Here is a 17,446-nt window from a genome sequence, read left to right on the forward strand (position 1 = left end):
TTTGGCCACCTGATGCGAAGAGCTGACTCATTAGAAAAGACCCTGATGCTGGGAGGGATTGAGGGCAGGCGGAGAAGGGGATGACAGAGGATGAGATGGTTGAATCGCATCACCAACTTGATGGACATGGGTTTGGGTGAACTCCGGGAGTTGGTGATGGACAGGGAGGCCTGGCGTGCTGCGGTTCATGGGTTCGCAAAGAGTCAGACACGACTGAGTGACTGAACTGAACTGATGGCTGTCAAACTGCACAGCCTGAAATGGTCTGTGTGTGGGCTCAGGGGATGGGGGCAGGGGAACCTGTGAAAGACTTCCCAGGGGAAGGGTCCTCAGTGAAAAGGTAAGGTTTGGAAACCCCAGCCTAGATCTCTGAATCTCCTTCTGGCTCTGAATTCAGCAATGCAAGCTGATCAGGGATGAACCCCTTGACACCACCAGCTGGGCCTGGGGCCGCTTTTCCTGATTGTGAATTAAGCCGTTTGACTTCCCTTCACTGACAGCATGGGTGGGTAGAGAGCCTGCTTTTCATTGAGACTGAAAGGCAGGGCCTCCCAGGAGGAAACCTTCAAAATGATCAGAAAGAGCAGAAGAACAGGTTTGTCTGTTTTTTCCCCTTGATAAGTAAGTGAGCAAACTGTGGTCCGTTCCATAATGACTGTTCATTCATTCCTCTTTGCTCAATAAACACTGGACAAAGTTTCCTATGTACAGAGATCTGTGCACAGACCTAAGAAACAAGGGTCTTAGAGTCCAATGGTGAGTATAAGAAATGGGCATGAGTAATAATAATAGTAATAGAAGGCTCAGTGCCCTGAGAAATACAGCTTTGTGGGAAATAGGAAATTGAGAGAGAGCAGGGGAGGAGGGAGGAGGGCAGAGTTTAATTGGAAGGGATCATTTCATGCAGGCCTTGAAGGAAAAATTGGGTTTAGGCCTAGGATGGAAAACATTCCAGGCAGAGAAACTTATGCTGGCTCAGAGGCAGGAAGATGGAAAACATGTACAAAGAATGATGAATAGTTTAGTTTGGCTGGAACCAAAAGCCTGGCAAGAAGAGAAGTGGTTGGAAATGGCCGTTGGTGGGTGTCTTAAATAAACATTCTTTGTCCATTTTAGTCTTTCCAAGGTTGTATCACCTGATTCCAGATGGTGAAATTACCAGCATCAAGATCAATCGAATGGATCCCAATGAAAACCTCTCCATTAGGCTTGTGGGAGGCAGTGAAACCCCACTGGTCCATATCATTGTCCAGCACATTTATCGTGATGGGGTGATAGCCAGAGATGGCCGGCTCCTGCCAGGAGACATCATCCTAAAGGTAGAGGAGCCATGATAATGGGCTTAATAAGAGTCACTTCTGAGCAAATCCCTGGATGCATGGGTTAGGGTTATGATGGGTGAGTGGTTGGACAGATAAGTAAAACACTAACATAAATGTGGAACAGTCACTTTCCATAGTTATTAGGCTGATATGACTCTTCATAGAAGATTAGTAATTTGCAATAGGTCCCTAACCCTTCTGTCTGTCTTGTTCTTCTGATCTCTTTCTCTCTGTATAAATACTATCTCCATATCATTTTGTCCCTGCTCTCCTCCTTTCTCTCCTCCTGTCTCCCCCTCCCCTTACTTTCTCCACCTCTTCGGTCTTTTCTCTCCCTTTTTCTCCTCCCTCCTCATTCTTCCTCTCCTACCCCTTTCTCCTACTCTAAGTTTAAACAATAACATAAAACAATGTAAAACTGCAGCATATATCTTCTTAAGTTGTTTTTAGAGCAGATTACTGGAACATTTTCTATTTTATCTAATCACTCACATTCACACACTCCCCTAAAGTAAATTTCCTATAGCTTAATGACCCTTCACCAAAGAAAAAAAAAATCCCTAAGCTATTCTGCCAACCCACAGACATTCCAGGGGAGACAGGTGGTGGAACAGAACGCCTTGGGCATTACTGTCCTCTGAGGCTTGGCTGAGGGTAAGGATGCTCGGGAAGAATTTTCAGACAACGAGAAAGGACAAAGGAAGAGTTGTTTATCAGACAGAAGTCTAACATGTGCCAAAAGCGATAAGGAAAAATCCCTCCCTTGGTCATATATTTCCTGTCTGACCCTCAGATGACAGTTTCATCCTATCCCTTCTGGGTTGCTGACAGGCCAGCTCCTAACACATTATGTGCTATTTCTCTGGCAAAGGAATTCTTATTTTTTGGAATAAGAGGAGAAAGAATTTGAAGCAGTTATTGTAGAATCATTGATATTCCCACTGGCCTCCGAGATGGAGGAGTACGAGGCAGGGCCCATCAACCTCGGGGGATGGTTGGCCATGCAATTAGCAACATTCTGCATGGCTTTCCTCCAGTTCTATGGAAGCTATGCTGCCTGGGAGGGTTGCATAAGGAAAACATTTTGATTCTTGTGGCCTTCAGCTGGCACTTGCAAGCAAAAAAGCTGCCAGGACTGTTTAGCAGGCGACCCTGACTTTCTCTTGGCCTGGGTGTGATGGGGAAAATTGGATATGGGGTAAGATGACAGAGCAGAGCAAGGTCTTTGAGCTTACCTGTGCTTGAACAACGGTTCTGAGCCCTGTCCATGCACGAAGGAGCCTCTGTGCATCCCTGGAGATGCAAGAGGACGTGCAATTGTACGCGGCAGGCAGGCCCGGGAAAATCTCGCTCTGCGACTCTTCTAACAGTTGGCTGCAAGTGCAAGAAATCTTCCCAAACCATAGAAATTCAAGAAGGTTGTTTCTCTTCTGTGGGGCCTCCTTCCTTAAGAACAGAGTGCAGTGCTGCTGTGAAATTATTTTCTTCCCAAGCAGTGACCACCACTGTGGGCCGAAGCCTTGAGGCTGGGTCTGCCTAGAGTAATTAAAACCAGAAAGCTCCACACAGCATCAGTCCCACAGATTACTGGTGAGGCACAAATGAGTGGGCCGAGCTGGAGGACATTTAAGCAGTCTAATAAAGTGACCCAGCCTTTCAATAAAAGAGCCTAGTGCTTCCATTTACATCTGTTCATTTGAAATAGCACAGATTTTTTTTCTCTTTTGTTGAGAACATGGGCAAAAGACCTTGTAGGAGACCACCTGGAGACTTCACAGATGTACACACTGTCACACACATTCACACACTTGCCGAAACACAAACACATGTATGTACACACACATTCTCTGTCTGTGTCTCTCACACACACACACAACCAGTGAAGCCTAGAAATTCCAGTACAGGTGACCTAGGGAGAAAAATTCATTTGGAGGAGATGTTTGGAAAGAAAATGTCAACTACTTTGATTTAAATAGCACTTTAACATAATCATTAATCAAAAATTTTCTTTTCTTCTTTGGCCTTTTCCCACTTTTTCTTCCTTTTCCTTCCTCCCTCAGCCAAAAAATAAGTTTAGCAAGCAACAGAAACGAGAGTTAGGACTGTATAAATAAACTTGAGGGCCTATGTAAGGAGATGGCTGAGAAAAGATTCTGTCTGTGGAGACAGACAATTGAAAAGGTGTGCAGATAACAGGGGAGGAAAGCTGGGTTACAAGTCCTGTTGGAAGATGGGGGTATTTGGGCATTTGGACAGAGAAGGTGACAGAGCAGAGTGGGCCTTTAGGAAGGGCCCTGGTGGGTCTGCAGGCAGGGCCTTTCAGGCAGGACTGTGGCAGGTGAAGCTGATGGCTCGGTGGCTCTCCCCTTCCTCCAGGTCAACGGGATGGACATCAGCAACGTCCGGCACAACTACGCCCTGCGCCTCCTGCGGCAGCCTTGCCACGTGTTGCGGTTGACCGTGCTCCGGGAGCGGAAGTTCCGGAGCAGGACCGACGAACAGCCCCCGGATGCCTACGGGCCCCGGGATGACAGTTTCCACGTGATCCTCAACAAAAGCAGCCCGGAGGAGCAGCTTGGAATAAAACTGGTGCGCAAGGTGGATGAACCTGGGGTGTTCATTTTCAACGTGCTGGACGGTGGCGTGGCAGACAGACACGGCCAGCTGGAGGAGAATGACCGTGTGTTAGCCATCAATGGGCATGACCTTCGGTACGGTAGCCCAGAGAGCGCAGCTCATCTGATTCAGGTAGGTCACAGACGATGACAAGATCCTGGTCAGAAACTGCCAGCATGAGCAAGAACGCTCATCACCGTGATCCACCTACCTGGTTTCTGCCCCGGGTAACACACAGTGCCTCCTTTTCAAAGAGTCAAGAGTGATGGGCCAGGTAAGAACATTGCTCCAGCAAATGATGTGTCTCAGGGTCATGGTCATTCTGTTAGTGTTGCCAGCCATCCAGTCTGACTGCAGGTAAACACATTGGGCTCTGTTGCAGCCTTACCAGGTTAAGATCACTCAGGGTCAGCAGGGTTGCATCATCCTTGTACCCAGAATGGTAGTCACAGACCTTGGGGTCACTCAAATACACTCTGAGGACATCCGGTGTGCTACCCCCGTAGAAGCTGTGCCGTGGGCCCTTCAGTGATCCTGTGGACCAGAGACCACGGTAGGATTGGCTAAGGTTGAGCCCCGTCCGTCTCCATGGCTAAGTCCAGCCCGCTTTAAAAGCCCGTGGGACTCAAATATGAGCCTAAGGAAGCCCTCCATAAGAGAGGCATACAAATTATTATTACTCAGGCAAATAGAGCTCATGACAGCCTGACACTGGTTCAAACTAATTCACTCTGCTGACAGGCATGATGCCACCAAGCCCCAGCCTGCATCTTGTTAACTTCAGCTGGATGACCTTGAGTGTTTGTTGATGGTTTTCCTTTTAAATTGAAGTATAGTAGGTTTACAATGTTGTGTTAGTTTCAGGCATACAGCAAAACGATTCAGTTTTACGTGTATATATATATACATGTTCGGTTCAGTCGCTCAACCATGTCCAACTCTGCAACCCCATGGACTGCACGCGTACCTGTATATATATATATACATATATAATTTTATATATGTATAAAATATATTCTTTTTCAGATTCTTTTCCCTTACAGGTTATTGCGAAATATTGAGTATAGTTTCCAGTGCTATACAGTAGGTCCTTGTGATTATGCATTCTACATATAGTGGTGTATATATGTTAATCCCAAACTCTTAATTTATCCCTCCCCTCCCCTTTGGTAACAATAAGTCAGAGGATTTATTTCTGTTTTTTAAATAAGTTCATTAATATAATTTTTTAGATTCTACATATTAGCAGAATCATATGATATTTGTATTTTTCTGTCTGACCTCACTTAGTATGATAATCTCTAGGTCCATCCATATTGCTGCAAATGGCATTTTTTCATTCTTGATTTTATGAAAAAAGTAGTATTTTTCATTGAGCTCAGTAATATTTCATTATACATATACCATCTTTTCTTTATCCATTCTTCTGTCGAATATTAGATTGTGTTCATGCCTTGATTGTTATAAATAGTGGTGCTATGAACATAGGGGTGCATTTTTTTTGCATGTATCTTTTTAAATTATAATTTTCCCCAGCTTAGGTGTGGGATTGCAGGATCATATGATAACTCTGTTTAGTTTAAGAAACTTCCATACTGTTCTCCATAGAGGCTGTTACCAATTTACATTTCCACCAACAGTGTAAGAGGGTTCCCCTTTCTCCACACCCTCTCCAGCATTTATTTGTAGACTTTTTGATGATGGCTGTTCTGACTGGTGTGAGGTGATACAATTGTAGTTTTAGTTTGTCTTTCTCTAATAATTAGTGATGTTGAACATTTTTTTCGTGTGTCTGTTGGCTATCTGTGTATCTTCTTTGGAGAAACATCCACTCAGATCTTCTGCTGATTTTTTGATTGGGTTATTTGTTTTTCACCATGAGTTTTTCTAATATTCACTGACCTTCCAGCTTTATTCCTAGAGACAGGCTTTGTTCTGGACTCTTATATTCTAACCCTTCAGTTTACTTCATTTAGCCAAAATGTATTAAGTTTTTGCTTCTTGCCTAGTTCTGGATCAGGTTGAGAGAACAGGGAGATGATAACCTCTTACGTTGCTCTCCCAAAGGAGCCCACAGTCTAGGAGAGGAGGTGTTTTTTTTCTAAATGACTGCCTTGTGGTGTGATAGTGTATCATGGAGAGATTAAGCGTGGTACTGGTTCAGACAAAGGAGAGATTTTTTTACTTAGTGGGGTCTAGAAATTCTTCACAGAGAAGGAAAATCTTGAACTGGGGTTTTGAGGTTCTCTAGGTGGTTGAGACTGAAGAAGGAAACGGCAACCCACTCCCGTGTTCTTGCCTGGAGAATCCCAGGGACGGGGAAGCCAGGTGGGCTGCCGTCTATGGGGTCACACAGAGTCGGAGACGACTGAAGCGACTTAGCAGCAGCAGGTGGTTGAGGCAGGGAGGGTCATTCTAAGGAGATACAACACAAAAGAATGTCTCCCCAAAAGCCAGTTAGGGAAATGGTTAACACCTGGAGTGTGGTATACAGTTTTAAAAGCAACAATAGATAAGGCAGGAGTGGTAGATAAGGACCAGATCATGTAGAGTTTTATAAGTCATGCTAGGAAGTTCAGACTTGGCCCCTAAGGCCATGAGGTATCACTGGAAGGCTTTAAGAAAGAAAGTGACATGATTTTATAGAAAGATCTTTCTGGAGGCAGTGGAAAGCTGATAGGAGAGGGACAGGAATGGAGGCCTTAAGATGTGTTTGCTATTATCCATACATTATGTCAGCTTCCCCTTGGTGACTTAGCATGAAGAAGTATTCATTCTTCAAGTATAGATAGAGAGTCAGCAGCAGTGGTTGAGTGGACCTTGTATCAACGTTCCACAAAGGATGACAGTCAGAAGACAGAGCCTTCCCTCAAGGACTTGATCATCTCACTACAAACATATCTCCCTCCCCTTGGCTTCTGGTCATGGACTTCTTCCAGGTGTTGGCAACTTTTCACTATCGTGTGCATAGAATCTTATCTCTGTGTTTTTTTTGTTTTTTTTTTTTGAGGAGAACCAAGTAGTAGATGAAATTATTGTCATTTTAGATGTGAAAAGCCTGAAGCAGAGGGTGCCAGGGGACTTCCCCCGTTTCTTCCATCCATCAGAACAGGAAGGATGCATGGTGCTTTGGCCCCTGATCTGGGGCTTTTGATGGTGTCTCAGTTCCAAGGTCATTCTCAATCTGGTGGATGCCCATGTGCCCTAAGTGGCCTGAGGTTATGCCCTGTGGAGCAGATGAAGAACAAACTAGAGTTACAAGAGGCATTTCCTTCTGGAGTTTATGTCACCCATTCCCAAGTTCACATGCCCAGTCCCAACTTTTCTGAACACCACACTTAGGTGGCCAACTGCCTACTTGGTATCTCCATGTGAGTGTCTGATAGGCATCTCAAACTTAATATTCAAAAGTGAAACCTTGGCCTCTCCACTCTCCACCCCTTGCTGAACCTGCTCTTCCCCTCAATCTTTCCTTAACTCTAGAAATGACATCATTTACTCAGTTACTAAGAGCAACAAGTATCTTGACTCTCTTCCACATCCCTTGCCTGTAGTCTATCTCACCACCTCCACAGCTTCCATCATTCAGGCCGCCATCGCCTTTAGTCTGGGCTGCTGCAAGAACCTCTTAACTGGTCTCCTTGCTTCCATCTCCACCCTCATACAGCATTTAGAATGACCACTTTACAGAGTTAATCCCACCATATCACTTTCCTGCCCTCAGCCATCCAGTGCTTCCCAAGACACTTATTTTCAAATATCAAATCCTTATAGTGGCCAGCAGAGCCATGTAATCTGGTCTTTAGTTGTCTCTCCAACCTCATATCTTAAGCAAATGGGAGGATTTCTGGTATTCTCCCCCTTGCTTAACCATGCTCTTCTTAACATTGCCTTCTTGCTATTGCTACTCCTCAAGCATTTTAGGAACTTCCTCATCCCAAGGCTGATGATCTTGCTGTCCCTCTGAAAGACTCTTCCAGATATCCGCATACTCCCGCACTTCACCCAATGTTACCTCAGAGACCCCTTCACTGACCATCCTGCTTAAAGTAGCATCCCCCACCCTCAATTCTATATCCTCTAATCTTATGTTCTACTAACAAATTATTTGATTAATACCTGCCAATCTAGCATAATATAGTACAGTATTCTACCTCAAGCAATTAGAGAAATGCCTGGCGGTAAGAGACACTCAATAAATATTTGAAAGAATAAATTTAGCAGGTTATGTTGGTGTTCAGTGGCTAAGTCATGTCCAACCCTTTGCAATCCCATGAGCTGCAGCACACCAGGCTTCCCTGTCCTTCACTATCTCCTGGAGTTTGCTATATAATTCACACATTAATTTCATCTCATAGGGATATTTTTTGTCAAACCATTTAGTGAAGAAAAAGCACCAAATCCACTTTTACATTATTTTTCCCCAAGGTAGAAGTCTTTTTGTCCCCTTGAATTTGTTCAGTTATTATTAGTTGAGCACCTTCTAAACGTCAAGAGGTGTGTAGGACAACAGTGAACAAGATCACACAGTCCTGGCCTCGTAGAATTTAGACTACATTCCCATCTATCCCCAAATGCGGTCAAGTCAGCACTGAGCAGGCAGTCTAGCCTGTATGTGCCAATGGGTGAGAACAGGAAATAGACAATGTTTATGAAAATATTAATCCATGGAAAATGAAGAGCCCTGGTTTTTTTCTTTATGAAGAAACTGCACTCTCAGCATGCCTTTTCTCTTTAAAAAGCAGACTCTTGGGTGATCATCAGTTTTTTCCACGCCTGTCAACTCCCTCTGCAGGTCAGTCTGTGCAGCTCACAGTCTAGAGATCACCTGCCAACTATCCTTCGCAATAGACAAAAGAAAAACTCCCTTATTCATGTCACTTGGAAAAATCTTGATTACACTTGGCATTCTACTTTTGTAGATTAGTAACAGAAAAGGAAAAAAATTTTTCCCTGAGAACGTTAACTTACGAAATAAAATCTTGCTTAACAGTGGGATTTCCTAAAAGATTCCTCTGCTTACCAAACAAAGCCAATGTGCTTTGTAGGCAGGGGAAGAAGAAGGGGAAAAAAAAATTGGGCCAAATGAGTTGGAAAAGAAATGGAAAAAGTAGAATGCTGAGCAAACTCAGTTAAGCGACCTCAAGTGTGGATTTTATTTATGAGATACTTGTAACATACACCCAGCTGGGGGGATTAAACCAAATGCCCTTCAAAAGTTGAGAGTCAAATTTCCAACCAATCTTTGACTGCACTGGCCTAGTGTGTCCACTCCATGAATCATGTTTGTCTTGCAGAGAAATTCCCAGACAACATGCCCTTTTGGTCATGTTTTCGCCCACAGTCCCACACATTCTACCTTTTTCTACATTATTTCAGGGAAGAGTTATTACAGAGAAGCCACAACTGTTTTAAATTTGACCAACTTTACATATGTGGAGCCCTAACCATGGCTTACTCAGCAGAAGCCCTAAGTACCAGACCCCAGAGTTAGGTTGAAGGTTGAATGCCTCTAGGAGAGAAACCTGGTGGAGGTGGAGGCTTCGAATATTGGGCACTTGACTTATTTAGAACTTGGTACAACTTTATTTTTATCTGTTGTCAATTTTAGCTTTTTGAGCACCATGACTAGAATTCTGCACGAAAAGGACAACTGTCTGGTGTCCTACCTAAAATAATAGAACAAAGAAATATGGCCAGAGATTTCAGACCCCGGGACATCTCAGCACCCCAAACCTGGAAGGTTCCACATATATCTATCCAATATTCAATATAAGAATTGATTTCTGCTGAGAGTTATACCTGCTTTGAGATGCTCTCATCTACCTGCAATTCTGAATCCATGAATACATATCTAGGAGTTCAAATATATATACATATATATATCAAATATATATATATATAAATGAAGAAAGCAATGATGGATTTTAAATTTGAGTATCTCCTTTGTGCCCTTTTTTCTTAGCTAACTTACCGTACTTGATGCAGAAGCTGAAATAATTCAAAACCATTTGCAGAGGTTGTGATAAGATGTGCTCTCATTCTTATAGGTCTATGTGATTTTCTTTCCCTTTCACATGAATTAATGTTTAAGTGAGAAGTTATTTCACTAAAGAGCAACTGACAGCCAGGTTCTTCAGGTTTTCTAGAAGGATATAATAGGCTTTTAAACAGATTCAGAAATTAAAGAATAATGGACTACTCACATTACCTACATTTATTCTGAATAGGTCCAGTTCATGTAGCTCAGGGGCAGAACTTTTGTCCCCTGGAGCCAGTAAGAATTGCCAATGAAATAAGAGTTCTGTGTGTGTATGTGTGTTTTATAGATTAGTGCAGCTAATATAATCCCTGTTTAAACAAATTTTCTTAATGTGGTATGGTAGTAAATTTAAAGCACATAAGACTAAATAAACAGTACATAGATTTTTAAAACATTCTTCTTGAGCTGAATTCTTAGAGTCCAAATGACTTTTAACACAAAGCTCCAGATTCCATGCATTCATGGTTCAAGCATGACTTGAAAAACTATTCAATTTTTCAACTCAGAATTTTATAAGTGAATCTTCTGCTCAGCTACACTGCAAATATTAGGGGATCTTAAAACTTCTCTATCCTTCCCCACCTCTCACTACCCTTCCCCACCTCTCATGTCTCCACACATGATTTTGTTTTGTTTTTTATTATTATGGAACAAAATCTATCAGAGTAACTTCCAGATGTCATAAAAGAAATGGCATTTGAGGACTTAGGTCGTTCTGCTGAGGTTCAGGACCTAAATTCTTATTTTGACCTTGTCACTGACATCTATTCGACCCTGTATAAGTCAGACTGTCATTGTTAATTTCTTAGCACTTACAAAATATGCTTCTGGGAACATAAAGATGTACATGGAGCTAAAGTCTAGTGGGAAAAATAGATCAAATTGCTGTCTCAAATCTCCTCTTCTACCCTCATCAAACCCTAAGGTCCTATTCGTCACTTTTCCTCAAAGCCTCCTTAATCTTTATTCTTGGCCTGACTCTGGTCACCCTTAGCTCAAGTAGCTGCTGCCTGTCTAAAAGACATTCACAATTTTTTTTAGACTGTGCTATGCTTTCTATGTGCCAGGAGCTAAAGTCTCAATGGTGAACTAGTCAACATACCAGATTTGCCTTCACCAAGCTCATTTTATAGAGACTAGCAATTAACATTGCCCCATTAGCTCAACCCGGGGTTGTAATTCTGGAGCCCCAACCTACTGCCCAGTGAGAGGGATTTCTTTTAACTTTTTCATTGAAGCATGGTTGATTTGCAATGTAGTTTTAATTTCTGCTATATAGTAAAGTGATTCCAAACTTCCAAACTCCCCCTTGACAACCACAAGTGTGTTTTCTGTGTCTGTGAGTCTGTTTCTGTTTCCTAGATAAGTTTATTTGTGTCATTTTAGACTCCACATGGAAATGATATCATGTGATATTTGTCTTTCTCTGTCTGACTTCACTTAGTATGATCATCTCTAGTGCATCCATGTTGCTACAAATGGTCTTTTTCGTTTTTTATGGCCAAGTAATATTCCATTGTATATACATAACATCTTCTTTATCCATCATCTTGTCAGTGGACCCTCAGGTTGCTTCCATGTCTTGGCTGTTGTGAATAGTGTGGTTATGAACACAGACAGGCATGTATCTTTTGAATTATAGTTTTGTCTGGATATAAGTCCAGGACTAGGGCTACTGGATCATATGGTAGCTCTACCTTTAGTTTTTTGAGGAACTGCAGTACTATTTTCCGTAGTGGCTTCACCAATTTACATCCTCAGCAGCAGCGTACCTTGCATGGAGACATGCTTCTGTTTCTCAGCTCCTCTCTTGCTCGCTGGCAGAAGCTTCGGGCAAGGGTTTTGCTTCTGTACCTCACAGTGCAGGGTGTTGCTCTGCCAGCAGGAACAGCTGACAGCTTTGTGACTCTGCTGGCGTATCAGTGGGTGACCCTGTCCGGATGCCTCCTATTGCCTGCATGGCCATGTATGGTCCGTGTGCCAGGCGGGATCTCAGAGCAGGCGGCACTGCCGTGATGCGTTCACCGCAGCATCTGGGGAACCTCCCTGCCATCCTTCAGTTAAGCAGCAATAACCACGACAGACACCTATGGAGTTCTTGGCCCCATAGAATAGAGATAGTCTTTATGCATATGAGAAGTGACAAAATGGGAACTCCATAAATGAAGTCCTGGGTGCAGCTGGTCCATCCAAAAACACTGTTTATTCTGCTGGTCAGACCAGGATATATCTTCTAGGTCTAATTCTCATATACACACCCAACTCAACTTTGTTAGAATGAGTTCAGAGTTCATGTTTTTGAGGTGACTTGTTAAATATGAAAGAAACTAGGAATCCTTGACCTAGAAAGGAGAAGAGCTAAGGGAGGGCCATGAGAGTTATTTTCAAATAGGCTTGTCACAATGGAAATTGATTGGGGTTGCCTGAGAGGACATGGCTAGAACCAATGGGCAAGCAAGAGAAAGACAAATTTAAACTCAGCCTAAGGGCAAGCTTGCTAATTAGCGCTGTCTAAAAACGGCCAGCTCCGCCTTGGGACACGGTGACCTCGCTGTTGGATGCATTGAAGCGCACACTGGGGCACAGGGAGCTGGAGGGGAACCGAAGCATGGGCTACGGGGGAACTGCTGGATTAGATGGTGCCTGACGTCTCTTCCTGAGCTGGGACTTCCCAACTGTGTGCAGCCGATGCTCCACACAGTTCCCCGGGGCTTTGTGAGCACGAGATGGATGAACTGAAAATGATGCTTGAGCTGAAGCTGGAAGGGGAACTCAAGTGGAGCAGCCCCCAAAGGTGCAGGAAGAACCATCTCCACAATTCAAGCTAGACTGTCTCACTCTGGGATTGATAGCTTACGGTGAGCGGTGTCGGATTCGTGATCTCCGAAGAAGAAGATTTAGCTTCAGGACCAGGACCAGGCTTGATCACTCAAGAGCTTTTGTGTAGCAGAGTTTCATTAAAGTATAAAAAGGAACAGAGAAAGCTTCTGACATAGACATCAGAAGGGGAACGGAAGAGTGCCCCCCTTGCTAGTCTTTAGCAAAGGAATTCTATATTTTTTAATTAGTTATCACAATAAATCAAAAATGTCTCAAGGTCGTAAAGATCGTACTAGACCCCATAATTTACATTTTAAGATGACAGGATTCACCAGAAGGTTTTCAGGAAGGAGGAATGGTCCTCAAGCAGGATACATTGTTGTTATATAATCCTTAGTACAGAGTTTAAACTGAGTTGTTTGTTGTGTAATTGTAATCATCAGGCTTAAAGAAAAAAAAAAAAAAAGTTTCATGTGACTAAGACTAAAGAATGTAGAGAAAAAAAAGATATTTGTCCTTTCCTCCTCCTTGAGATTTCCAGACCCTTATCTCCTCCTCAGCAGTGGCCACAGGACTGGAAAAGGTCAGTTTTCATTCCAATCCCAAAGAAAGGCAATGCCAAAAAAATGCTCAAACTACTGCACAATTGCACTCATCTCACACGCTAGTAAAGTAATGCTCAAAATTCTCCAAGCCAGGCTTCAGCAATACGTGAACCGTGAACTTCCAGATGTTCAAGCTTGTTTTAGAAAAGGCAAAGAAACCAGAGATCAAATTGGCAACATCCACTGGATCATCGAAAAAGCAAGAGAGTTCCAGAAAAACATCTATTTCTGCTTTCTTGACTATGCCAAAGTCTTTGACTGTGTGGATCACAATAAACTGTGGAAAATTCTGAAGGAGATGGGAATACCAGACCACCTGACCCACCTCTTGAGAAACCTGTATGCAGGTCTGGAAGCAACAGTTAGAACTGGACATGGAACAACAGACTGGTTCCAAATAGGAAAAGGAGTACGTCAAGGCTGTATATTGTCACCCTGCTTATTTAACTTATATGCAGAGTACATCATGAGAAACGCTGGGCTGGAAGAAGCACAGGTTGGAATCAAGATTGTTGGGAGAAATATCAATAACCTCAGATATGCAGATGACACCACCCTTATGGCAGAAAGTGAAGAGGAACTAAAGAGCCTCTTGATGAAAGTGAAAGAGGAGAGTGAAAAAGTTGGCTTAAAGTTCAACATTCAGAAAACTAAGATCATGGCATTTGGTCCCATCACTTCATGGCAAATAGATGGAGAAACAGTGGAAACAGTGGCTGACTTTATTTTTCTGGGCTCCAAAATCATTGCAGATGGTGATTGCAGCCATGAAATTAAAAGATGCTTACTCCTTGGAAGGAAAGTTATGACCAACTTAGACAGCATATTAAAAAGCAGAGACATTACTTTGCCAACAAAGGTCCATCTAGTCAAGGCTATGGTTTTTCCCGTGGTCATGTATGGATGTGAGAGTTGGACTATAAAGAAAGCTGAGCGCCAAAGAATTGATGCTTTTGAACTGTGGTGTTGGAGAAGACTCTTGAGAGTCCCTTGGACTGCAAGGAGATCCAACCAGTCCATCCTAAAGGAGATCAGTCCTGGGTGTTCATTGGAAGGACTGATGCTGAAGCTGAAACTCCAGTACTTTGGCCCCCTGATGCGAAGAGCTGACTCATTAGAAAAGACCCTGACGCTGGGAGGGATTGAGGGCAGGAGGAGAAGGGGATGACAGAGGATGAGATGGCTAGATGGCATCACCGACTCAATGGACGTGGATTTGGGTGGACTCCGGGAGTTGGTGATAGACAGGGAGGCCTGGCGTGCTGCGGTTCATAGGGTTGCAAAGAGTCGGACATGACTGAGTGACTGAACTTAACTGAACTGAACTGTCTCCTCCTTGAGGGCCCCAGACCCTCCTCTCTTCCTTGGAGACCTCAGACTTCCTATGAACCTGCTTAGGAATTAACTCTCTCCGGATCCTTGGAAAAGAAAGCAGTGGAGAATGCAGATGCAGGAGGGATTTTTTCAAGAGATGTTTGCTAGAACCTCTGATGTTAATGGATGGAGCACCAAGAAGAGACAAATCCTGCAAACAGCTTATGTTATTAGAAATCCAACTACAGCTCTTTTCTCTGTAACAAGAGGGCCCCCAGTCAGGCGGACCTGTACTGTGATATAAAGGGGGTGCATGTCTGTCTGCTCTGGGCAGCATGATCTCGATGCCCCTCAGTTGGTTCAGAGTCCCCTGTGTCAGCTGTTTGCATAGAACGATCCTCTGCAGCATTGAGGGGGTAGGAGTGTGGTAACTCTTTAACTTGAGATTTTTTGAAGCTAATATGTCAATGCAATGACCAAACTCACACAAATTACAGTTTACCAAATGTTTTATTTAAGCATAGATATGCTTAAATACAGGCTTCCCCAGTGCAGCAGTGAAGAATCCACTGCAATGCAGGGGTCACAGGAGATGCAGGTTCGATCCCTGGATTGGGAAGATCCCCTGGAGGAGGGCATGGCCACCCACTCCAGTAGTCTTACCTGGAGAATCCCATGGACAGAGGAATCTGGCAAGCTACAGTCTATAGGGTCAGAAAGAGTCAAACACGACTGAAGCGACTTAGCATGCATGCATGCACACATGTATGCTTAAATATAACTGTGTGTGTATACACACACACACACACACATATATATAAAGCAGCAAATGCTAGCATGCATTTGGTTTAACTCCAGTCTTTTGGACATGAATAGGTAGAGCGTTTGGCTTGGTCACCACGCTCTGAAGTAGAGGTAGTCCATCCACTCTTGCTCTGCCCTAACTAGCCTCCGCACAGACCATGCAACACTGGGCCAGTACAGAGTCCTACTCTGCTCCAGGGCACAGCTCTGCAGAACATCTCTCCTGGCCCCTGGTGCAGTGGCAACTTTGATCTCCACCTCTCTACTCTGTGAGGTGCCTGGTCTTTGTCACATCCTGACAATCAACTGCAGTGGGTTTTGTAGAGAAAAGAGCCATTTCCAAGCTGAACTCAAAGGAAGATGCTCGCCCTGGGAAACGTCAGTGTAGCACTCTCAGACTCTTCTTCCTTCCAGCTATGAGGGATGGGATTCTATTATTTTAAAATGGGCTAAATATAAATGTGGCTGCCGGACTATGCTTGCGTTTTATGACCTCTGCTTACTCTCATCATATAAACATGATTGGCAGCTTTGAGTCAAATCTCAAAAGAGCAGAGAAATCATTAAATGAAACAAAAGCAAGCAAGCTTTTCCATGAGAAATGCTATTCAGTTTTCCTTCTGGTTTTCTCTGAATATGAGATTTGTCCTGTTTTTTTCAGCTAGGAGTAATTGGTCCCACTTCAGGAGGCTTTTATGTGTATTATTCATGTCTCCTTCTTGGCACCTGCTTCAGACTTTTCCTGAAGTAGGACAACTCCCTGAGGGCAGAAGCCTTGTCCCCAAGGTTCTTAGAGGCTAGTCTAAAGCAGACAGCTGTCAACCATGGGGACAGAATGTTTGTAGAGAGGCCTGCCAGCAAGTAGAGGTCCACAGGGGAGAAGGTGGAGGCCATTAGAACCCCTCCCCCTTAACCAAGGAAGGGAGAAGAGGAAGTTAAGGCTTGGGTACTTAGAATAGAAAAAATACGGTATTGCAGTCAGACTATGCAGGTTGTAACCTCTATGTCCAGAATTTGTCTGGATCAAAATTTAGAATGTTTAAGGGAGAGAAGAGAAAGGAGAGGAAAATTACCTCTAGCTTGGTCTGTTACTTGAGTCGCAATTGTTAAACAGTTCTTTTGCCCAAATTACAGCATCCCAAGAGATGCCAGAAAGAAGCGGGGCCCCCTCTTCCTTTGAGAGTTATTTAAACAACAGGTCTGCTGCCCCCCTTCCTCCTGGCACAGACTATGTGGGTATGAAATAAGTGAGTTCTTGCCATTCTCTCCTTCATTCAGTCTTTCTGTGATCCCCCCTCCTTCTCACACTCATCCCACATTCACACTACATTCAACCAGTGGAAAGAAAGGCTATCTGGTGCTAAGGGCTGTTTCTCAGCCCTAAATCCAGCTGCTCCTCAGAGTTAAAGCCAGGATAAACACATTAGCCCATTTTCCACCTTCAACTTCAAATACTTGGAAAGAAAGAGCATCAAATAGCATCTCTCTGAGAGCAATTTATAAGGTGGCTGGTAAGAACTGGGGATCCAGCCTTGCAGGGAATTTATTTCCAAGTAAATTGATACCAGGGTTATTTATTGGAGTGTTATTTCTGCCAGAGTCGGCATTTGAAAATCCAGTGAGAAATTCATGCTGGAAAATGTGAATTAAATAGCTCTTACAGGCTACTCCTTGGCATTTGGGATTTTGCCTAGCGAGTTGATTCAATCTGTCTCCGATTTTCTCAATTCTCATTAGGTGCTTAGGCCTGCAGCTGCTGCTAGTCCAGATTGAACACGGCACAGCACGTGGGCCTAGACACAAACCTACCACTGAGATCTTTCAAAACGTTGGAGTTTCCCTGAAGATAAAGAGCACATTTGGGCTCAGCAGCTGAAGTTTTGACTTGAATGTTTGCCACTTCTTATCTTTTAGTGACTTTT

At 43.6% G+C, this 17,446-nt stretch overlaps 1 protein-coding gene across 3 annotated transcripts in view; it reads left to right on the forward strand.

Moving 5' to 3' along the window:
- Window positions 1-17,446, forward strand: part of LNX1 (ligand of numb-protein X 1) — a 128,938-nt gene that overhangs the window by 95,961 nt on the left and 15,531 nt on the right. For all 3 annotated transcript variants that reach the window (XM_061145953.1, XM_061145954.1, XM_061145955.1), the window contains 2 exons: window positions 1,117-1,319; window positions 3,699-4,070. In XM_061145953.1, coding sequence (XP_061001936.1) covers window positions 1,117-1,319; window positions 3,699-4,070 — 575 coding nt within the window. The remainder of the gene's footprint in view (window positions 1-1,116; window positions 1,320-3,698; window positions 4,071-17,446) is intronic.

Source organism: Dama dama, chromosome 6, assembly GCF_033118175.1.
Source record: "Dama dama isolate Ldn47 chromosome 6, ASM3311817v1, whole genome shotgun sequence".
In the NCBI taxonomy this organism is placed as follows: Eukaryota; Metazoa; Chordata; class Mammalia; order Artiodactyla; family Cervidae; genus Dama; species Dama dama.